At 34.7% G+C, this 25,064-nt stretch overlaps 1 protein-coding gene across 2 annotated transcripts in view; it reads right to left on the bottom strand.

Annotated features, from left to right (window-relative positions):
• AGMO (alkylglycerol monooxygenase) overlaps positions 1 to 25,064 on the bottom strand; it is a 338,562-nt gene that overhangs the window by 68,942 nt on the left and 244,556 nt on the right. The window contains exon 13 of one of the 2 annotated variants that reach the window (XM_077163063.1): positions 9,716 to 9,823. The exons of the other annotated variant lie outside the window; for it this stretch is intronic. Coding sequence (XP_077019178.1) covers positions 9,743 to 9,823 — 81 coding nt within the window. The 3' untranslated portion in view covers positions 9,716 to 9,742. Of the gene's footprint in view, positions 1 to 9,715; positions 9,824 to 25,064 lie in introns of those variants that run through there. 2 annotated transcript variants of the gene reach the window in all.

The raw sequence follows: 25,064 nt of genomic DNA, 5'->3' as shown, positions 1-25,064 counted from the left end.
TTTCCACACTATATACTGGGCACAATGAAGTACATTAATTCCTTGAAAACACTAGCCATGTTTCCTTGCCTTCTCGTCTTCATAAATACACAGGCTGTTTCCTTGGCCTAAAACATTCCTTCCACTCCCTTGAATCTTAATCCCTATCATCCATTTCACTGGCTAAGATCCTTTCAGGTCAAAGTTTTAAATATCACTTCCTCTATTTTTCTCTGTCCCTTCTAGTCCAGGCTGGTTGGCCTTCCTATGTCCTTCTAGAACACCATGTAAATCTCCATTTATATACCTTCTCACACCAAATTCTAAACTTCATGAGCAAGTACCATGTATGTCATGTTCACTGCTATAAATCCAATACTGAGCACAGTGCTTAGTAAGTAACAGATGCGTGGTAAATAATGTTCAAATGAATGAGCAAGTGAATGATGAAGTATATATCATACATAACTGAAAAGCGGAAATATCAGAAAAATAAAAGCAATCCCCCAAACTTCCACCTTACTTCCACATAAAAGCGGCATGAGAACTATAAGGTATTGGAGATCTTTGTTTGTTATGAAAGTATCACTGACCTTAAAAAACTGGTGAAGCGAGGAAAATGGAAAAATTCTAAGTAGGGAGGAGAAAAGTGAAAACTGCTTTGTAACCAAGAAATTCCCATGGAGACACCAGGAGCAAAAAAGCAAATATATATATATATACATACACACACTCCATAGTGTTCTTCCAGAAAGCCTATAAATAGAGTAGAACATTTCTTCTGTGAGAACCTTACATTCGTATTTCCAAGATTACATGGTTTTTTTTAAAGGTTTGAAAAATAAAAGCAATTGTCTATTTTTAACAAAGCTTTTTGGCTTGCTCTGTTTTACTATCAAGTATATATTTAAAAGAATGCTGCAAACTACAATATGGATGATAATTTATGAACTCAAAAGAAGGAGAAAATGCTTTAAATGCATTATTTACTTAAAATAGATGGACAGATCAATAAGCCTATCTAAGGTAGATTTTTATATAATCCATGTAATTCGTTAAGAATCAGGTACCCCATATGGAAACATTCTAATGGTTTAATGCTATCATCACAAAAATTTTGAAGGGATTACTTCTTTGAAATATCAATTCCTCTAAGCTCTTTTTGTAATAATTCAGTATTTATTATTGATTTAGAGTTGACATCTATGCTGTAGAAAATAAATTTAACTGAACTACAATTTCCTTGATTGTAGAATACAAAGAACAACACACTCTAATCATTTACATTCTATTTATAAACTTGATTTCCCCCTGGACATTAACGGTCTGGAAAATTATAGCAATATGAAAGGCAATTAAATGCTTGGGGAAGGGGACAGAGAAGAAAGATTTCAATGGCTAAAATAAAAGTAAAGTCATATGCTTTAATACTAATTTTTGAAACTTCTGTGTACAATCTCCGTGGGCTGTGGAGATTACCACCCATTTGACAATTTATACTAAAACATAAGGCCGCTGTTCGGCACCACACCCAATCACATATCCCAAACAGATTTATTTAATGGACTTTTTCTTTGTAGTTAACCAAAACTGCATTTTAAGAAAAGTCAGTATAATAAACTACAAGCACATGATTCTCAGTTCTTCATTTAATCTAAATATGCTTATCAAATAACAGTTGTAGCTTTTTGACTCCTACTATTCTCATCAATCTTTAGTATCAAGCTGCTATTTTAGATTAACATTTTTGCCTAAGGTAAAGTATCATCTACAAAGCAGTATGTTTCTAGTTTATTATTACTTCTAATTTGGAAGCACACATTCTGAAATAAAGTTTTGAAATGGGCATAGTTTACGTGGGGTCAAAGGTAACATTTCTGGTTGAAGACAGATATCACTCTTCTCTATTTACTTTCTCTCTTTCAAATTTTTGAAGAACAAATTATCTAAATGGCAGTTATCAGTTGGTTCTATGTTTGGGTTTTGTTTTGTTTTGTATCATTTTTTTGAGATGGGTAGGTGGTAGATTTCAATTGTTCCATTTTTTTATAGGTTTGCTTAAATTTTTTTACTGAGTTCCTACATAAATTACTCTCCAAATAGTATTTTCATTAACCTTACATCAAAAAATACTAATTCCACTGAGTATATTATTAAATTCTTGTTTTAGTTTGCTAGCTGCCAGAATGCAATATACCAGAAATGGAGAGGCTTTAAAAAGGGGAATTTCATAAGTTGCTAGTTTATTAGCAACTTAGTTCTAAGGCCAAGAAAATGTCCCAATTAAAGCAAGTCTATAGAAATGTCCAATCAAAAACATCCAGAGAAAGATACCTTGGTTCAAGAAGGCTGATGAAGTTCAAGTGAGAAGTCACATGATGAACACAGGGCTTCTCTCTCAGCTGGAAGGGCACATGGTGAACACAGCATCATCTGCTAGCTTTCTCTCCTGGCTTCCTGTTTCATGATGTTCCCCGGGAGGCATTTTCCTTCTCCAAAGTTCGCTGGCTGGTGGACTCTACTTCGTGGTGCTGCAGCATTCTCTGCTCTCTCCGAATCTGCAGTTTTCTCTAAAATGTTTCCTCCTCTTTTATAGGATTCCCATAAACTAATCAAGACCCATCCGAATGGGTGGAGACAGACCTCCACCTAATCCAGTTTAACAACTGCTCTTGATTGAGTCACATCTCCAGGGAGATGATCTAATTATAGTCTCAAACATACAGTACTGAATAGGGATTAGAAGAAATGGCTGCCTCTACAAAATGGGATTAGGATTAAAACATGGCTTTTCTAGGGTACATACGTTCCTTCAAACCAGCACAGTTCCTAAATCCACCTAATGCATTTTGTCTTAACTTTATTTTATTTTTTAGCAAAAATGCGATCAGGACAGATGGAATGTGGATACTTTTTAGAAATTCCTTCAGTTTTCTTTTATAAACCTGCCATCAGGAAAACAGTGTTTGTTCTGCACAAATTACAAAACGATACATTGCTATGCAGGTAAATTCCCTACAGAAATGAATGAGTGTAGGAAACAAAATCAGATTTTTTTTTACTTGAAATGGAGGTTTGAAATATCAAAATAGAAGAAAGCAAAATATTTTAGGATTATAGTTATGAATTAAGTGAATGCTTATAAAATAATGATAGAATTGAAATATATATCCTTATAAAAGGTAGATAATTATCAATTTTCTAATTAAGACTTCAGGAAAATTCAAAAGATATCTTTTTAGTTTTTTAAAAACGCACTATAACAAAATGATTAAAAGGAATCTTCTCATAGTAAATTAACTGGCATACATTCTATCTTAAATTATTTACAGTAAAACCAAAGAAATGGGTAACACCATGCAAAAATATTTTAAATTTCATTTGGAAAATAAATACAACTTGGACTAATTCATCCAAAATTTTTTTCTGTGATAATAGTTAGTATTGATTGTAATATGGCAGATTTTCAAATATTTTAATTTTGATTGCTTTTTCTAATCCATGTTTAAAGTAATTGTCATTAACTTCAAAGGGGCAGTTATTATGGAGGTTTTTGTTTGTTTTCCCTCTTCCTTGCAGCTCTCTCATATCACACTTTTGCTAGATAAACACTTTTCCCTCTAGACAACAATTGACTTCTTTATCCATGCAGCTTGTTGCTGCTCTTATTTCTGTTTGTTCTCTATTCAGTGATTGCCACTTTTAGATTCTTTCCCAGAGCACCTAGCTTCAGAAAAATATCCTAGAGAAGTCAAAAAGACAGAAAAACTTTGGAGTATAGGGAGCTTTCCTTCATGAGTTTTTTGAACTCACCCTCTTATGTGATATAGGTATTACAAATATAGTATGTTCTTTCTTATATTTGCCTTAATTATAATTAATGGTTTTGATAAAACTATCAGGAAATTTCATGCATCTGGCTAGTGTGACATAATATAGATAGAGATGGCATCATATTCAGAGAAACAAAATGAGGATCGACTATAACAATAATCTCAGTTTAGACTAGCCCATTTTGGAAATTATGAGGAGGGGGCAATCTGGAAATCTGCTGTCTAAACATTGACCTAATTTAGCAATAAACTCTTTAATTTTTGCTTAAACTATTACTTTTAGAAGAAAGTACTTAAAGAAAATTATAAAGGTACTTTCTTTGACCTCTTGGGTTAAATCATCCCAGCAGAGCTGCTTACTTAGTTTCAGAGAATTCTAATAGGTGGGAGTTTGCTTCTCAGTAAGGGGTAATCCCTTGAGAGTTACATAAAAACATTTGCAAAAACTTGGCAAATGTTTTGTGAATTAGGGCTAGTCCTCATTGTTTTCTTACTTAGAAAAGAACAATTATTTCCAAAATTGCTTCCCTTTTGTTTCTTGGAAAAATATATGTGGATAATCACAGTGAGCCACATTTACTGCACTGAAACATGCTCTACGCATTATTTAAAGATAACCAGAGCCATTATTTATATGGAAAAGACTTAAAAATCAACTCAAACCATTTTCAACCACATATCAAGAATGTTCATTTCTTCTTGACTTATATAAAAGGTAAGCATGCACCTGGTTTATTCATTGCCTTCACAATGGTTCCAACAACTAATTTATCCAAATCAATCCATATTTATTTTCAGTCAATATTTTACATACTGTCAGGTCAGTTATTCGGAGATAGATTTTATTATACTTTCTACAACAGTTCAACTGCCCCTCCACCACCAACCACCTTTCCTTATGGATCACATGACACTGTGCTTTCAACCAGGATGGCAGATAACTTCCTGCCCATCTATTTCAATCAGTAAGAAAAGTTGGGAGGTGAAACTGGTACACACTCCCTAGGAAACAGGCACTGACAGCCTTTAAGAGCAGTGATTACACAAACTGGAGGCAAAAACTTACATGCATTAGAAGGGTAAAAATGTCATACCCTGCTCCCAAAAATGCTAAAGCAATATATTCCAAGATATTCTAAACATTTCCAATCCTAAGAAATAAGGTAACCTGTTAACTTAGAGATAATGCCAGAGACATTGATACATATTAAAATATAATCAATCCATTAAAATTTACTATAAATTAAGTTAAATTTCTATCCATCTCAAAGCCATAATCAAATATTTATTGAATAACTATTAGAGGTACCATATATAGGTTGCATGATAATAAACTCTTCTGCTTGGTTTTTATTTTCCTAATTTTTATTGTGCTAACATATATATATAACATAAAATTTCCCATTTTGACCATTTTCATGTTTACTCGTTAGTAATATTAATTAAATTCACAGTATTGTGCTACCAACACCATCATCCACTTCTACGACTTTGTCATCACCCAAAACAGAAACTCTGTTCCTATTAAGCAACAATTCTCCATTCTCTGTACCTTCCCCCAGCCACCCCCCTGGCCCCAGGTAACCTGTAATCTACTTTCTGTCTCAATTAATTTGCTTTGATTATTCTAGTTATTTCATAGAAGTGAAATAATATAATATTGTCTTTTTGTTCCTGACTTTTTTTTCATTTAACATGGAGTCTTCAAAGATTATTCATGTCTGTATCAGAATTCTATTCCTTTTTATGGCTGAATAATATTTTGTTAACTGAGAAAAAATGATATGGTCACATCCAGAGGTATTTTCATTACTGAATCTGTGACTGAAAACAGCAATCCCATTGGTTTACCTTTTCAGTTGCTTATTCTTGTTAATATAACAACAACAAAACAATCACTCTAACCTCACAAAGTCTCATTGCCTTATATGTATTATAATCATGAATTAGAAACATGATGTTTTAAGTTTCCTTAAAGAATGAATTTTCTATTTTTAATTCTTTTTCTTATTCCTTCTCAAGAGCATTATTTCAATTCAAATCTTCTTCAATCTCTCCACTGTCATCCCTGCCCTTTCCTCAGTTTGTGAGTTAGCAACATGGAGTCCTAAGGGGCTGTGAAGATGTAAATGGGTATCTACTGGCTATTTTCAATATTTCAGAAAGGTTAATGGAAATTTTATACATGGGGTCTATATGGTCATGCAGTTATCAAGGGTTGTTTTTGTTTTGTTTCTTTTCGGTGGGAGCCTGGAAGTATATCAACTCAGTGTGTAATTACCAACCAAACAAACAAAATAGTAAACTTATTACTCAATAAATACTAATTATTAAGTGAGATTTTTAAAAACAGGGTACCAAGGCAAAAGTTAAGGGAAAGTATCAAAAGATTCAGAACCATGTATTTTCACCTTTATCTTGTGACTTTACTACTAAACAGCTCCCATATCCAACATTCCTACTTCTATTCTGTTTGCCAGCAAAATGTCCACACCAGCTAAAGCAATATTTTCAGTAAATTATTTGCTGAAATAAATTATATTGTTCAAGAATATAAAACATTAAAGTCTTTACTTGTCTTTCAAGAAAATTCATAATCTGCTCCTCTATCTGACAGAAGGCAAGTTATTATCCCTACCTTATATCCTGGTAGATTTTAGTCAATTTCTGAACATTTATATACAAAATATCAAGAATGTATAAACTCTACTGTAAAACCAAGTAATATCAATTTGATACAACTACAAATTGTACCTTATTATCAATATGCATATTCTTAAGAATGCTTATGTTTAGGTTGCAAGCTGCTGGAATGTGGTATACCAGAACTGGAATGGCCTTTAAAAATGAAATTTAGTATTAGAAGTTTACAGTTCTAAAGAAGTAAAAGTGTCTAATTCAAGGCACCAATAAGAGGTTACCTTCACTAAAGAAAGGCTGATGGGTCAGGCACATCTCTACCAGTTGGTAGCCATGTGTCTGGCAACTGCTGGTCCCTTGCTCCTGGGCTCTGTTGCTTTCAGCCTTGGTTCCTGTGGGGGTTCCTCACTTTGATTCTCCAGGGCTGGCTTTCATCTCTTGGCTTCCCTTGTTCTCTTCAGGTTCTGGCTTGCTTAACGTCTCATGATTTGATGATGTCTGCTGGGCTCCAAGCATCTGCAAACATCCGTGTCTCTTTCTCTGAAGCAACTGTTCTTCAAGTGTCTACACCTGCTCTCTCTGTAGGTGCTGAGGCTTCTGTCATTTCTGAAGTTTCTCCAAAATGTTTCTCCTCTTAAAGAGTTTAGTAAATTAATCAAGACCCACCTGAAATGGGTGGAGTCACATCTCCATCTAATCAAAAGGTCACACCCGCAATTGAGTTTGTCACATTGAATCAGGATTAAAAGAAATGGTTGCCCCCAAAAGATCGGGCTAGTATTAAAACATGGCTTTTCTGGAGTACATAATAGATCCAAACTAGCACAGCTTATATGTAGGCACTTCAACTCTACAAAACATTCCATTGACTTACCATGTATCTTCATTGTTATCAAAGAATAGTTTAGTTCCATTTTATCACCATTAAAAAGAATTTTTATGCGTGCTAGATGTTCTTCTTTATAATCGTGACCAAATGTGTCTTCAGTGTTAAAAAGGTCTCCCCCAGCATCTCAGTCATTTCCAACTATTAGTGTTTAATTAATCAGCAGCTATGTACCCATAACATTTATTTCATAGGTGAGATGGAAATCGAGTCAAGACTACTTTGACTACTATGCTGAAAGTTTCTAAAAATGAAATTTAAGCCATCATTTTTGTTAAATTAATATTTTTAGAAATAAAAATAAACACTAGTCTTTAAAAATATGTTTTAAACTTTGAATTGTTTCCCTAATATTAAATTTTTAATTTTAAAATGCACAAATACAAGACAGAAATTTGCTTACCCAAGTTTAATGTTGAGCTAGAATTGTAGTTGGTGGATTATTATTACTTATCATGAAGCTTATCTTCCTGATGGTAGCATGTGGTATGATGCATTTGTATGAAATCTATGGAGATCTTATTTTCCTTTTTATCTCCCTTAAGTAGGAAAGGATGAATGAAAAATTCTATAGATTAGTAAAGGCAGAGTTCTCTGTACCTAAATCAGTCTGTATCATATTTGCTTCTTTACACATGAAAACAGAATAGGAAATTTTTCTTCAACCTTATATATGTGTAATTTTCCTATGCTTTCATAGAGATTCTGATGCACATATTTTCAGTTCAATTTTCATCACTTTTTACAGGCCTTCAAAATAAGTTACTGAATGTACTGTAGTCATATATTTTAGGAATGAAATCATCCTGGAAAAAAGTGAAGCTATGCCTGAAGAAGAAAGAATACTTCCAGTTTTATAAACTGAGGATTAAAAAAAAAAATTTAAACATTTTTGAGCTTCCATCAGTTTTGGCAAACATCACACCAGTTTCATCCAACTTCTAAAGCTGGGACTCGATCCAAAACTCTGGTAGTCAGAAATCTGCTAAGAGTGTTGTTGCTCCATTACCTGACACTTTTGGCTCTACTGAAACATTTTTTTTTTTAAATTCACTCTTTATATTTTCTCTTCCTATTATTATTGAATCTTAAGAGTCGCAGAAAAGCTGCTTCTTCCTTTTTATTTAGAAAAATTAAATCTTTTAATACTGTATTTTCATACATATAGAAATTTACTTGAATTCATATTTCAAATCATTAAAATATTCCCAATTCTTTAATTTACATTACACCAAGAAAAGAAGATTACAGTACTTTTTCACCATTAAGTCAGTTCCATAAAATAGAAGTATTTAAAGTGTGAATTGTATTTCTTTATAGAACTAATTAATGAATTATTATTTATTATTAAAATTAAAAATATAAAGGTTTTATGGTTAATATTCTGAATTTGCTCAATTTTTAAAATTGGTATATTTTTAAGAACACTTTAAAAATATATATTTTAGACAAAAAGGCCCACATATTACTAATAAGTATAGTTTTACTCCAATAACTTAGTCATTACTTTGGTAATATATGTCTTGTGGCTTAGCAAGAATACAAAATCTCTGAAAAAGAAATCTAAGTGTTCTACTTACAAAAGCGTTTGATATGTAGACTGTATTGAGTCTATAATATTTCTTCAAGAATATTTATTGCTTTATGAGTTTACCTATGGAAAATTTGGTACAAGCTTCTACTGTGTTCCTTGAGAAATAAAATGTGCCTACAGAGTAAGTCAAAGAAAGGTAGGTAGGTACTGAATCCTAGTTTTTAAGACTAATTTTTTTCAGTTCCTCAATTAGTTGATTTGCGAAAACTGAGAAAATGAACTCTGCTAAAAAGAATTAAATTCACGTTAATTGAAAGTGGACAGACAGCTGGATATGACTTTGGTAGAGAGTCATGTAACTATTTCTTTGTCTGAATTTTCCACCTTTATGTAGTTGTCGCAGCATCAGGTACAAGAATAGTGTTTCTACCCACCATGTCCCAAAATATTTCTTAAAGTACTGTTCTTGTAGGATAATAATAGATTTTGAGTGTTGGAGAGCACAGAAAATTTTTCTGAGATACAGAAAGTTAGGAAACTGCTGGGTAAAATAAAACTAGTGAACTTTTCTTTCTGTAGGACTGCTTAAGACCTAAGGGAGGAAATCAAATGCACTCATGATTATCTTCTTGCAGGTCTTGGATTCAACAGCTCTGTGTGCTTTCTCTTGTAGTAAGTCCTGCGCATTCTGACCTCAAGTAGCAGAACTTGAGTTTCCATGTACTGACACGGAGGAATGGAGCCACCAGGCTGCTTTCTTATTTCTAACATAATTTTTCCTATAGATACCCTGCAATGCTTGGTTACATATACCCACATTCCAATTTACTAGACCATTTAAAGAAAAGAAAAAAATTATTTTAAATATACCTAGGTCAGGGCGGGTCCCGGTGACTCAGCAGGCAGAGTTTTTGCCTGCCCTACCGGAGACCTGGGTTCGATTCCTGGTGCCTACCCATGCAAAATAAAAATAATAATAAATAAATATATAAATATTACCTAGGTCAATATTTCCCCCAATTTCTCGATGATTCAAAGAACAATCATCTGAATGTTGGTTGTAGACAGATTATGAGTCCTCACATCAGACCTGCTGATTAGGAATTGCTGAATGAGTGGTCCAGGAACACACAATTTTAACTCTTTTTTTTCTAGAGGCTGTTTTTAAGCAAAAAAGAAAAGAGCTTGGAAAATATAAATTAGGACAGATAATGGAAGCTATTCAGTATAATTTAGTTCCATTATATCGACAGTGAATTTCACTTATTCTTACCTACACAAAAACCCAGGCTTTGCACATTTTCTGGGTTACAGTAATTCCTCCAGTACTTACAATACCACCATATGTGCAAGTCAGATGATGTTTACAAACTTAAGGTCTTCAGATGGTGCATGTTATATTTTTTACAGCATGTGAATTTTTAATCTATCTTTTTAAAATTAAAATATTTGTGGTAAAACCTAAGGTATGTGCCTATGTATACATAAAGATAGACATACAAAGCAAAGGAATACAAACAAAGTAAATGCTTCTTTGACAACTATATTCACTGCTGCAAAAAGAAACTTTATAAGCCTGGGATCTCATTGTATATTCCTGCAATACGAGTAATTGTGCAATGCACACCTTTTCTTCAGGTGTATTATTACTTTTCCAATTTTACAGGTATAGATAACTTCTTAAATATAATTCAATCCTTATAACACAGAATGCTTTCTTTCAGAATTTAGAAAATGCTCACATCGTTTGCTTATGTACAAATGGGGAAGAAACTCATCAAAAGCCATAAAATAATATTACAACTAAACAAATACACTGAAGAACTCTTATAGGCATCGTGTTGGGGCTGGGAAGTCGAAGAGACATGGATATGAAGAAGAATCCCTACCCTCAAGGACTAAATCAACAGTTAATAAAAAACCACGTGACAAATGTCAAAGAAGCTGGAGGCCTAGCAGTGCCTAGGAAACCTCACTGAAGATAACTTTATAGGGAAGAAATGGAGTCAAAACAGGAGTTCACAAGACGAAAAGAAAAAAATAATACTCGAGGATGGAGGGGGAAACATGGAAGGTGGGAGCAGGGATGCACAATTATGGACACAAGATTATGGACACAAGGCTGAGAAGCATGAGTGTGACCATATGTTAAGACTAGAAGGCAGATGGGATCTGTGCCGTATCCCCCAGGCAATGGGGAGAAGAGTGGTATTGTGGAGTGGGGACAGTAAATGGGACACAGGACACAAATCAGGAAGACACTATAATACACTGTGCAGGCATTTAAGGGGGGTTAACCTGGAGTACTCAGATCAGCACTTCATTTTGGCTAAACCTCTCAAAATCTGGGAATTTGTAAAAATGTGACTTCCTGACTGGACTCGACACCATGAAAGCGGAGTCTCTGGGGAGTGGAACCAGGGCCTGGGTGGTTTGTTAAGCTACCTGGATGTAGGTACAGTTGAGAACCAATTATATTGCTGGCTCCAGTGGGCTAAACGGCTGATTGCATATGAGTGAGGAAAGGAAGGAGAAATGAAAACTGCCTCCTGAGATTTTCTGCCGGAGGGACTAGGTAAATAGTTAAGCATTACTACTCATGGAAAATGGAAGAAGAAAGCCAGATAGTGTCACTATGACTTTTAGTTCAATTTCTAATATTTCTAATTTAGAGAAATGCACCATCCTATGCATGCTGCAGTACCATGGAGATTCTTTCTGTGCTTGCTTTTGAAATTGTGTTGGTTTGGGAGAATGAGAAAAGCCTGTAAGTGAATAAGATAAGGAAAGGTAGAGAAGAATTTAAATATTCATATTTCCATCAGTGTGGTCTCTGATTTTCCAGCCTCTGGAACCGTATTCCTGGTCCTCCTTTTTCAACCCAACTGTTCTTTATTCAGTCCGCCCTTCAATATTTAAAATATTTTGGTAAAACCCCAGTTCCCAATGATGTTTAGATAGGAATGAGTTTCAGCTTCTAAATAAATACTAAAATACATAACACCTTTAAAATAAACATCCTTCCCATCCCCCCAAATTATATTCATCAAAAATTATTCACATTTTAAAAGAAAATATTAGTAAAATTTTAAGGTTTTCTTCCTATATATCAAACACATTTATTTTTTTCATTAGTATTAGCACTATGACATTTATATGTTTGTTATTACTGAAAATGAGATTTTATTATATTTTATAATTTGTTATTATTGATGTGTTGAAATATTATCTACAGTCATAGTATATCTGACAATTCATTGACTACTCAGTTTTCCTAATTACTTTTGAGCTTATTACTAAATTTTATCTAAAGTTTCATTCTGATGAAGAAAATACCGTGAGAGATGGAAAATAATGGAGAGATTGCATATAATAATTTACTACATGATAAAGAAGCATAGAAAAATGAAGTCATGAAATTTATCCAAAAAAGTGCTCTAATAATTATGAATATGAAAACATAATTTTAACCTTCACATGATTTTTAATTTTTAAAATTATCTAAAAAAATAAAAATTCCTAATGTGGCATTGTTTGAGAAAATTTTACTGAGTACTTACTATGGGCCTACCAAGTACTACATGCCAAGCACTGAAGATACAGCAGCAAACAAATGAACACAAATATTGCCCTTATAGAGGAAAGACAGATACTGAGCAAAATGAATGTATGATTTAATAACTTAGATGGTAAGACTTGCTATGGAGAAAAATAATGCGGTAGGGATTGTACATTAAACATTTATAGCTTCCTGTTAACAAATAAAGATCATAATGATGTGTTCTAAATCCTCACTATTCTAGTAATTGCAAATTAAAATACTTTGTAGGTATGAAAATACAGAAAATGAGTACCATCATTCATGGAAGTGCATAATAGTCTAACAGTTTTAGAAAGCAGAGTGGTATATTTATCAGAATCCCTAAGAATGATTGCAACATTTTTCACTCAAGGGATTCCAATTCTGGAAACTTATTTGGAAAGAAACAGTAAAAAATATAGAAACAACTCCTAGAAACACTAACAGTCATCATAGTTTAATTTCTAATAGTAAAAATTCGGTAACTCATTGGAAAACCTTAATGTCCACCAATAGTTGTTGTTTATACAGAGCTCCCCACATCATTATATACATCTTTTGAAATCATTAAAAATTATGGCTTCAAATCCATATATATGTTTACGTGCATAATTACGTGTATACAATATAATTAATATGATCTCGTTTGGACAAAATCAGAGTGTTATATTGTATATATATTTTCTTCAATTACTTGTCTATCAAATGCAACGTTTAAGGAAAAAAGTAAGGTTTATGACATAGAAACAATCTGAGCTAAAATAATAGGATTTTTTTTTCCTTACAGAATTAGACTTTATCAGCAGATGAGCGTGTACAATCACCAGCTTTAACATTTCAACCACTACAGAAACCACTTATACAATATGATGGACAAGATTCAGACTCTGTTTACATAATTTCCGAGGCAGAAGGATTGTTCAACCTCAAAGAGAGACTTTTATATAACTTTCACCTTATTTCACAAGCCCCAGAGCTTATCTAGCTATTTTATGAGTTCCTCAATAGAAAACACGTGGGAAGATATTAGACAGGGCAACTTACATCATCTTGTCTAATAAAATTTAGGAATTTTCCAACCAGAACGTCTATGATTTTAGCAATTCCTACCAGGCACCCTGCAGCAGAGAGACGAGCACCTGGCACTGTCCCAGCAACACGCCCTTGCTCACAGTCCACCCCTTTTCCATCTCCTTTTCAAAATCTTCTTCATATTCAAGGCCATGGCTTAAATCCTCTTTATGCAGTAACAATCATAGCAACCAGTACAACAAGCATAATAGAACAGCAGCAATAAAGACAGATTACGAAGAAAATGATCGCTAGTCTACAAATACAGATACTCTAGTTCCTCTCTGCCCCAATCCATGAGGTCAGTGTTTTTATTTCTCTTTTCCAGATTAGGAAACTGGGGCTCAGGAAAAACAAATAACCTGCCCCCACAATTCCATTACAAAACTAAAACTAATCAAGCTGGGATTTATCCCAGGGCTTGAAAGAAGCCCAAACTAGTGTTTTTCCACTAGTCCACCTTGCCGTAGTCTTTCTAAAATCTCTTAGCTGGAATAATAATTTCCATTCCTTGTTTTCCTACTGCACTTTGTTTAAAATGAAATATAATACTGGTTTTAGAGACTACCTTTTATTACAGCTATCTATTCCTGTCTTCCTTACAGAGCTTCCCCAACATCTCTCTCTCTCTCTCCCTCTCTCTCTCTCTGTCTCTGTCTCTCTCTCTCTCTGTCACACACACACACACAAAAACACACACACTGCATGTGCACAATCAGTCCATTAAAATGAGTCCTTCTCAGTACTCACTGAACTGATGTAAAGAGAACCCCATTTTGACCTATCGCCAGAGCCTCTATTCACACTTCTAATCCCAGCATAAAGAGAGTGCAGGTATGAAGTCACTGGAACATACCATCAAACACCAACCACACTGACACCAGGCTTTAAAGAATGTAGAGCAGTGAAAACGGAAAATAGTTTTAATACTTCTAAAGGACGGAGTATATAAATCCTAGGTGGTGCTACATTTTATTATTGTAGTTATTGGCATTAGGAATGCAGTTTTAAATGGACTTCTTTCAAGTCAAATATCTTAACAGAAATGGGGCTATATCCGCACAATGTGGTAAATTTTCAGCATCTAATGACTCATGAGTACTTGCCAAAGCATGCAAATTTTGAAAGAAAAGGTTCAACTCTTTCTTGATTTCCTGCAGGGCGCATCACAGACAAATTATGGCCAAAGTGGTGCACTTGGCCAAAAAGTTGAGACTAAGACATACAAATTTGTATACATATATATATATATATCTCGCATATTCTCCTTCCAGAGCAATATTGATCATTATCATGTGAGGATGGGAACAATTTTCAAACAATTAAGAGTGTATTTACTCTAAGAATATTTTTATGAAATAATTTTCAAGCATGGAAAGAGAATTATATTCAGTTTATCAGTTGACGGGGAAGTCAGCAAACATGAGTGAGCTTTGCATAAAGACTAAATAATGGATAATGAGTTAACAAGAAATCTAAATAGCCAGAAAGGCTCTTCTAATTGGTTAAACATTTATTATTTGGGGGTGGGGGTGGGGTTGCCAAATCCAATATTGAGAGGGCATATTTCAGTTCATTTTTTTTTTTTTTTTTTTTAAAGAGAGAGGGAGGAAGGGAAGGAAAGACAGAGAGAAGGAAGGAAGGGAGGAAGAAAGGGAAACATCTTTAAACATTTTCTTGTTTTATTATATTTTGTTTATTTGTTTGTTTTTTACATGGGCTGGGGCCGGGAATCGAACCGGGGTCCTCCGGCATGGCAGGCAAGCACTCTTGCCCGCTGAGCCACCGCGGCCCGCCCTCAGTTCATTTTTAACATGACTTCCTTCTAAGGACAATGTTGTAATTCGAGATAACTCAATAAAATATCCATATGACATTTCATACAAAATATCATATTTCATAATATAATATTGTAGTAAATCCATAAAGGAAGCCAAACATACTCATGTCTTCTGTGCTATTGAAAAACCTGTTTAAAACTGAGACACACACAGACTAGCTATGTATAGTAAGCATTGTAACTGCAGAAGATATGGTCATCAATTTTCTTTATAATTGTATCAATGTGATATAAACTATAGGAATACCTAATTACTTCAACATATACTTTATCACCTAATCACTAAATCTGCTTCCTCCCATCTTATTTGTCTCCCCACTATTTCAATCATTTAACAAATCTGATCAATTCTATCCCCTAATTATATCTTTTTAATATTTTCCTATTATCATTACCACTCACTTATTTCAAGCTATCGCCTCTCAATTGGTATATTTACCTCCAATCTAACAGGGCAATACTAATCATTTTGTCTGACTACTTAAAACTCTGTCATGATTGGGTTGAAATAAAAAGTCTTAGAACAAAATGTCCCCTCTAATTCATCACTCTCTGCCTCACTCACATTGAGTAAGTTTCATTTCCTCTAACTCCCCAAGATATTTCACACCTTAAATCTACTCTCATCATGGCCCACCCCCCTCCCTACTTTGCTATTTCTACTTGTCTGTCAAGACTCGGCTAAAGCATTACCTCCTTTTGAAACTGGTCTCTAACCACTCTCTTGTCATCACCCCCAAACTGCTGCATTCTTTTCCTCATACTTTTTATAATTTGAGTTCAGGTATATTTGAAATTCAAAATATACCTCTGATACTTACGCATTATTCACCTTGAGCAAGTTAGTCTCCTGAGCCTATTGCATCTGTATAAAACAAAATAAAGCATCTAATATGATGTGATATAGCATGTATAATGTGCTGTATAAATAGTGCTGTTCTCACGGAATTAAAGTGCCTTGCCTGGAACATATGAGTGCCTTTCTCTCTGATCTGTGCCTCCAGTTCATACTTCTATGATAATACTGATAAGACTGTTTTGCCATGATTAATTTTCTTCTTGATATCTCCAAGGAGACCATGAAGCTCTGGAGGGACAAAACTGTCTGACTGAACTACTCACTTCTGTATCCCAGCCTCAAACCAGGACCTAAACTAGGGGGATGTCCATTTCTTAGATGAGCATTTACTAAAGACCAATGCTGAACTCAGAGTTTCAATGATTATAGTGAGGATTCAACACATCTCTCCCCTTTCGTGGCTGCTAAGAGCATGTAAAAAAAGAAGAGGTAAGAAAAAAAGACGTTGTGTGAGTCAAAAAACAGTGGATATCATTAAATAAGTAAGCACAGACAACAACTTCAGGGTTCAGGAAGAAAAAATACTTCTTCCTTGATAGAGGGGCATGGGGGAAAAATAGAGAGGAGGTAACAGAGGGGGAAACAAGGGAGATTTTAAGGAATTTGTAGCTTTTGATTTAGACTCTTAAAGGGGGTTATGGTGTGAAAATAGCTGCAACCAAGACATAATAGCAGAAACTCCAGGTACAGAAAATACAACTAAAAGCACAGTGAGTGAAAAGCTAAGCATGATTAGTTGCTAGCAAATAGGTCCTGCTGGCTAGAATTCACCATAGCAAAATTGGCACGTTTATCTCACCTGGAAACATGGAGCCTAGACCGACTGTTATTACCTGAATCACACTGGGCTTATGTTGAAGATCAAAGCATATTTTTCTCAGACATGAAAATCATACAACATGATTAGCTTATCATAATGATAGTCAAGTCTTTACAAATCTTAATATATTGACTGATACAGCCATTATTTATATATTAATGGACGTAGACAAAACTTCAAAAAATCTTCAAGAAGTGTGTAGAAAAACATAGAAGTAATCTTCAAATAAAAGAAGCATTTTTTTCTTGCTGATACTCATTCAACTATAACACTCATACTACCTTCAAATGTAAAGAGTAACAGATCATTACCTCATCTGATAAATGGAAGAACCTATCATTTTACCACTAACTGGCATGTGAAAGAGCAAAACTCCTCCAGGAAATTAACAAATCGTAAAGGTGCGTATGATATTCTGTAGCATTGCTCGTCCAAAGAAAATGACAGAAATTAAGGCAGTGAACTCTAGAACCAAACGGCAGCAGACACACTCTCCATGTCCAAATGTTCACTTTTCCAGGAACTAATCTCCAAATAGGACATTGAAAGATGGAGGAAATCCGCATTAGTCAATAAAGAGACAAGGGCGAACAACCCTCGGAGGAAGAACAGAACAAATAAATATATTCTTAAGAGCTTAAACAGCTCACAAACGCTGATGGTTAGGAGAAAAGTGCAACTTCTAGAAGGCATTAAGATGGTAGCACAGGCACAGGGAAGCATACGTGTTACTCCTGGCTTTATAATATGGCAAATACCAAGACATTTTCAGAATTATGCATTCAGGTTAAAAACTGAGAATCTATTACCTAAAGCGTGTTCTGTCAGCTGTTTCTTCTTGCTGTTGTTGTTTTCTATTTAAAATACAATAGGTAGAAATAAAGATCGATCTTTTGTCAACAAAGTGGAAGATAACTAGCAAGATCAATCTAAGTATGTGTTGGCCAGTAAAGGAAAAAGAGGATGGGGGGAAAAAAAGGAGAAGGGGTGGTGAACATCTGGGGTGGTTTCTTTCCTATGAACAGGAAAAAGGTCATATCCCACCCAGTGAGAAGAAGTGACCCCCTAAAAAATGTAAGTGATCTTGCTTGACCTGTGACGTGAGTATGGCGATGGGCTCGGCTGTTTAACTGCAATGTGTGTTTCTTGTTAGAAAAAGTGAGAGAGTTGTGTTCTGCCATAAAAGAATGTGAGGGATAGGAAGGTGCTGAAAAGCAGAAGAAAGAAGTTGAGCATGGGGAACTTGATGCAGACTATGGAAAAATGGAATATTAAGTTGGCCGTGCCTTTTAAAAAAGTTACGTGGAAAAGAAAGAATACAAATGTATGCGTGTGTGTATATGGCTTCTTTTTTCTTTTTTTATTGTAGGTTGCTGAATTGTTTGCATCAATTCTTTTCTGATAGTCTCTTCTACTAATCATTAAAATAATGACTTGTGCCAGGAAAAGAACAAGTTTGCTGGTATATCTCTAAGAGCTCGAAAGCCCCAACACTATTTTCATGAACTTCTATTCACAAGTCCAAATCGTGAATTTCCATTTGTTCAACCTTCAGCCCTTTCACAAAGAAGAATTCCCCACCCCTACCCAAAGCTGGACTGCATCCTCAGAAATTTTTTATTCTGTAATATAAGTCAGGTCTGTGCTCAAAGACCCCAGCAATTCCCACACTACAATATAAAAACAAACTTTAAGTTTCTTGACCTACTTAAACTCATAATATTTGTTTCGTTTTTTAAAGTCTCTTTCATCCCTTTCTGTTTTGCAGCCCTCTATTCCTTCTACTCCCTTGAGGTCTTCTCCACAGAGCCCCTTTATTTAAATAAGAATGCACCTAGCAAACAGCTGCAGAAGGAAAGAATTGGACAGAGATACAAGGCCAAAAATCAAGCAGGAACTTTGAGTAGAATCTCAAATTTATGGGTATAAGGAAAACTGAAAAGTTTTCAGTTCCCAACTTTTTATTTTTAAATGGTGACAATTTAATTTTTGTTGCACTAATTACATGATGGAAATAGAGGGGAAATCTCACAATTGAAAAGTGTGGGGTTTGCCAGGTCATTTCATAATAAAAATCCTATTTATTCAGTTATTGGTGATGAGTCAAGGATTCTGTTTATTTCAGAAGTCCCTGACAGAACCTTTACAGGTCATGATTCTTTTTTTTTTTAATTATCCAGTCGAAACCTAAAAAATAGGAACTGATTTTTAGGATGCTGCCTGCATGAACTGAGATTAAACTATTGATGACACTGTTTAAACAAAACCGGGAAGTGATGTCTTCACCCATCTCCACCCCAGATATTCTCACGAAGCACCAAAATGTAATAAGATGGTCAACTCTGACCTTTGAGAGCACAGTGGACAAGATTTTTTCTTTTCCTTTTCTCTAGGATTATCTCATGCAATTTTGAAGCAAAGTGAGCCAACTGACATCCAGTGGTTACAAATAAATTCAATAACAGAAATTATTTTGAAATCTACAAATAGCGCTCTTATTAGAAGTGATTATCCAGTGACATGAAGTCTCACCTGTCCTACGTACTTATATATCATCTCACTATGAATTTTCTGCCATTTGTCTTTTTCCCATACTTTTCTTTTCATCATCCTGCTGTTCTCCACAAGAGGGCAGGCAGCGGCAAGGAGAAGGCGGCACAGCAAATCGGATTTAAAATAAAAAAAACAACTTGATAGGAGTAGGAGTGGAGAGTATCAACTAAATGAAGACGAAGTTATCGGCACATTCTTTTTTTGATGTTCTTCCCATCCCTTTCTTCCTTTGATATGGAAGAATGAAGATTGGTACATACTGCAAACAATTTTAGTCAAGTGTTTTCTGTGTATTTGGGTTCCTTGGTAAAATAGGAATGATTAAAGTTCAACATGTTGCATCAATTTCTTTTCACCTGGCAAGATGGGTGAATGTGCCACTTTTTAAGCCTTGAGATTTCTGTACCTATTTCCTTTGACTCAGTTGGTTATATTAAATAACGCTTAATAATAATGCCCAATTTTACTCTAAGGGAAATTATTTCAAAATCACAATCCTAGAGAAATAGTTATGCGCTATACATGTGATCTGGAATTTGGAATGGAGATCTGGATATTACTTTAGAATAGCTACTAAGTTACTAGAGTAACAGTTATATGATTAAACAACTCAATTTTTCTATTGCGTTATTATAAAATGAAGATTGTAGTTCTATAGAAGTCATGCCAGAAGGTTCCATGAATTATACTTGGTTTCCTCTAGAAATAAGCACTGAGAAAGTACAATGAATCATGAGTAAAAGTGCACTACTAGTCACAACTGGACATTTAAAGTCACCTAAATTCTGGGTAAAAAAATTTTAAAGCTGCAAACATCATATCTCATTTTTCTGAATATTTATAAATCCTAAATTTTGAAATATGAATAAAATACATTCTCTGATAATTAAAAGGAGAAAGGTATCAGAAAGGAACTTTTGATAAAAGAAAACTTTAAATAATAATTTAAAGGTTTCCCGATTGCCTACTCTAACAGTCTGTTTTAATTAATTTACTTCCATTATGCACTTTTCACATCCTTTCATATCTTATTGCACTCAGCTTAAATGGAATCAAAACTACGCTCTGCACTGACAATGACTTCATTAAAATACAAAGTGTTGACATTTTTTGGAGGAATTTTCCTGTGCCATACTAATAAATGGAAGGGTTTTGAATTTCAATGGCTAAAAGGAAGTCAGAGTTTAGTTATATGAATCTGGGGAAACTTCATTCATGGATCAAAAAAGACCTCTTGGGGTTTACAAAATCTTTATTATTTTCAAGCTACAAGAAATAGTTTGGTAGAGAGCTGAATAATGGAAAACATATTTTTCAGCCATCAAAACACTTTGGGGCGCTTTCCAGCTGTGGATCAATCTCTCAGACTTAAAAGTTCTCCAACGTTCTCCCTGGCGTAAAGCCCACATTTACTTATAACAGGAGATGTCTTTAAAAAAAAATTATAATATAGAATGATTATTATCATCTTGTTAACAATGGAATATGATTTATGGCACTATAAAGAATCATTATTGCTTCAAAAGGTTAGAATTTAATGATAGAATTAGCACACTATTAATTTTCACCTACCATTTTAAATTGTACTAATTCTCATAGGATGAACAGGGAGGTCCTAAAGTAAGATTTCTACTTTATTATGTTAAGTATGCTACACTGGAAAGGGCTAATGGAGACACATAATTCACACATCTGGTGTATAAAAGATTTAAAAATAAGTTATAATCATCATCACAAAGGTAATGAACTCCTCTTTCTCTATAAAATAATTCACCACTTCTAAATGCATAAATCATAATCACCATAAGAAATCAAATCCATCACCACACACAGAAACTTGTCAATTTTTTATATTAAAAATTCTGTGAGTGTCCACATTCAAAGTTGTTCAGACACAAATGATGATGATATGATTCCAAAAGGAAAAAAATAAATAAGCAATTTTCAATTAGTAATATACCCAAGTATCTCATCACTAATAAAGCAAATCTGCCAGTAATGATAAGATCCATATATCATACTATTTAATTGCCTAATTTAGTCACCTAAATTTAAAAAGTTCAGTGACTGAGTAGACATAACTTAGAATTTATATTCCATCACAAAAGACTGCTCTGGGTTTCTAAAACATGGGAATTCTTGCTTGGGATGGCATGTCTTCAAATCAAGTTCATTTATTTGGGAAATATCTTGAATGATCAATTTTGACACATGGGAGGAAAAAAAATCTAGGTGTATCCCTTTACTTACAAGTATAAACCAAAATACTTTATCTGAAAGTGATAGTGGCAATGCTGATATAAAACTGTTTATTTAGATAGACAATTCATACTTAGAAGTGAAGTATGACTCATTTACTTTTTTTTCAAGCTAATGTAGAAATTGTGAAAGAAATCTATAACCTATGCTAGGTTGTTTCCTCTTGTAAAGTCTGTGAGTAGGAGATATTATAATTACCTAATCATATAATAGCCTCAAAGTGAGGAACAATAAAATATTTCCCAAGGTGACTGATGGTTTCAAGGCACATGGTTTCAATTACCATCTTCTCACTGACACCCAAAGCCACACCTCCGGGCCTGCCCTGTTTTCCTGAGTTTCACACCTACAACTGAGTTTCAGGAATCTCACAGAGACTTCCGAATAAATATGCCAATAAATAAACTCAGCGTCTCTTTCAAATTTTTGCTTCTTCTCAGATGCTCACCTTAATGAGACTATGAACTCACCCATGCAGAAATTTAGGAGACTCTGTAAGACTCTTCCCTCTCTAATCAACCTCACGCTTTCCCAATGCTTAGCACCTTAGCCTAACTCAACTCTATCCCAACTTTGTAAAAGCTACAATTTCTCCAGAAGCTCCACTGCCTTCAGTATTGCTTGCACTGTTTTCTCACCCTCCTCCTGCAGCTCCCCACCCACCCCACCCTCAAGCTGTCAGAAAAATTGTCCAAAAGACCAAATGTTTTTACATCACTTCTATATTTAAAGGCTTTTGGTTTTCCTCTGAACAGTCACTCCCCACATACGCACTCAGCCACCCCACCCAAACTATTTATTTGCTGCTCATTGAATATGGAAACCTTGTCATACCATTGCATGTGCATTTCTTCCTACTTAAAAATTTACCCCTGTTCCCTTTCCCTCCTTACTTTATGTTCACACCTCTCTAAAGCTTTGTTCTCCTTTGAGAAGCTTTTTGTGAGCTACCAATGAAAGCTAGATTTTTCTTTTCTAGCTCCCTATGGTCTCCTCTCACTGTCTAGCCATGTCACAGTTTTTCATTATGCATAGTAATTGTTTACTCATTTACTTCTTTCAAGGAAAAATGTGAAACAAATGAAATCGCATAATTACTTTTTGTAACACAAAAGCCCTTTGTTGTTCCTGTATGTGTTATGTTCTTAATATCATCATACCACACACAATGAGAAGATAATGACTAATATGATGTGCTTTGTAGTTTATGAAGGATTTCACCTAACTTCTTCAAAACACACAGTGGTTTCTATTTTTTTATGAATAAAGAAAAGATTTCACGGTTAAGTAATTTGTCCAAAGACATTCCGTCAGTGTATGATAGAATTGAGATTCAATACAATTTAGTTTGATTTCAAAATCACTGACATCTAGTTGGTCAGCAGGATTGACGTGACTTATATGCACATCTTAAAAGCTTACAGTTCCTAAATAGTGAACCACTTTACCACTCATGCCATTGTTCTGGCTATTTAGGCTAAAAGTGCTATCGGAAACAGCCACATCAAGCAGTAATACATAAGCTAGAGTTCTTAGAGCAATCATTTATCAGATTCTCAGTTTAAAAGAGACATGGTCTATTACAGAAATACATGCCCAGGCTAAAAATTCTTTAGGGAACATATTAATTGCAACTACAGGCACACATTTGAACAACTCTCATTATCCTCCCTGAGCAGTTTTACAGACAGGCAAGATGAGTGGAGCCAACATTTTTTCCATAGGAGGACATCTCCAAATTTTTGAGTAGGTACCAATAGAAGATGATCAGCCGAGGGAAAATAGTTTTTATACTTTCTTAACAGCTCTCTGTAATAGTTATACTCTTAAAGTATATCAAAGAATTATAAAACAAACTTTCTGCATGGAAGGAAACTAAGACAACTTTGAACTCCATTGTCCGAGCCACAGTGAGATGAAACTTTCTCACCTCCAATGTAAGAACTCATCAGCCAATAGAGCTCAGTTGTTGTTTTTACTGAATTTTATTTTAAAAGACATACTCAGAGAGAGATAGTTATTACTATACCATATATAATATAATAGCATTATGTGTGTGGATAGCTATGTGTTCAGAATGTTTGAGAGGGAGAGCCTAAGGTATGATTATAGTTATTCCTCAGCATTTTAGAGAGAACACAAAGTCAGGGGTGGTTAAAGGACTTGTCCAATATCCTTCAACTAACTAGCAGCATGCAATTTAATAAACATATGAACCACTGGAAAGTTTCCTGGTGGCTCCAGGGTCAGGAGAAGTGAGATCTAATTGTTGGGGAGAACAGAAGCACCTTTTAGGTGGTTGTCACCCAGACCTGGGCCCCCACCTCCATCTCAGGAGACATCTCAGATGCTCCCTAAGTGTCCATCACGAAGCCTTCCCCTCTCCCTACCTCTGTTCTATTGTGTGCATTTCCACAACTTGGGTAAGATGTGAATCTAATGAAAAAGGCCTGCCAGACCTTAAACCAAGAACTTGGAACAAAAAGCCCCAGAGGCTCATCAGAACAGGGGTTCTCCACAGTGTAGACTGGTCTCTCTTCTCCTACCCAAAATGGGGCATGCAGAGCTGCCTTTTACCCACCCTTCTTTCCATCCACTGATTCTATTGATCCTGCTGGGAGCTTGACCATGATGGCACTTCTTCCCTTGTTCTTTTGGGCTTTCTGTGCAGTGTAAATTATAAGGAGATTATTTGCCCTTCTGGATGCTTTATATAGTGCAAGGAATAGAGGGACCATTTTCTGGATGTTTGTTGTGCCTTGAACCTGTGTTCCCATGATGTACCATTATAACTCATTCTGCAATTCTCCTAATGCCACTTTTGCAGGTTCCCAAGTTAGTCCTGTATACATCTATATTCCCTCAGCTTCATATAAATTCCATGGGGAAAAATCGATATCACGTGATGCCTGGAAGTAAATCTTTGCTCCTTGTCATCATCAGGCTACCATCCCTAAGCAACACACATGCTCTGTGCTAGTCCCCTCAGGATTAGCAGCTGCTGTGAGCAAACACATAGCAGTAAGGCTGAGTAACTTGGCACACTTTAAATAGATGAAGTTTGGTTCTAATTTAAAGAATAATTTGATTCAGTAAGTCATTTAAACAAATGTGAAAGCTCACAAAAATTCACATGTAGTAAATGATCAAAGCTGTGGTTATTTAAGTTTATATTTGCTAAAAATGTCAAGAAAATATTTTTAGCAAAAA

This window comes from Tamandua tetradactyla, chromosome 1 (assembly GCF_023851605.1).
Source record: "Tamandua tetradactyla isolate mTamTet1 chromosome 1, mTamTet1.pri, whole genome shotgun sequence".
NCBI lineage: Eukaryota > Metazoa > Chordata > Mammalia > Pilosa > Myrmecophagidae > Tamandua > Tamandua tetradactyla.
The sequence above is the reverse complement of the archived record's forward strand: the minus strand, read 5'-3'. Positions and strand labels throughout refer to the sequence as shown.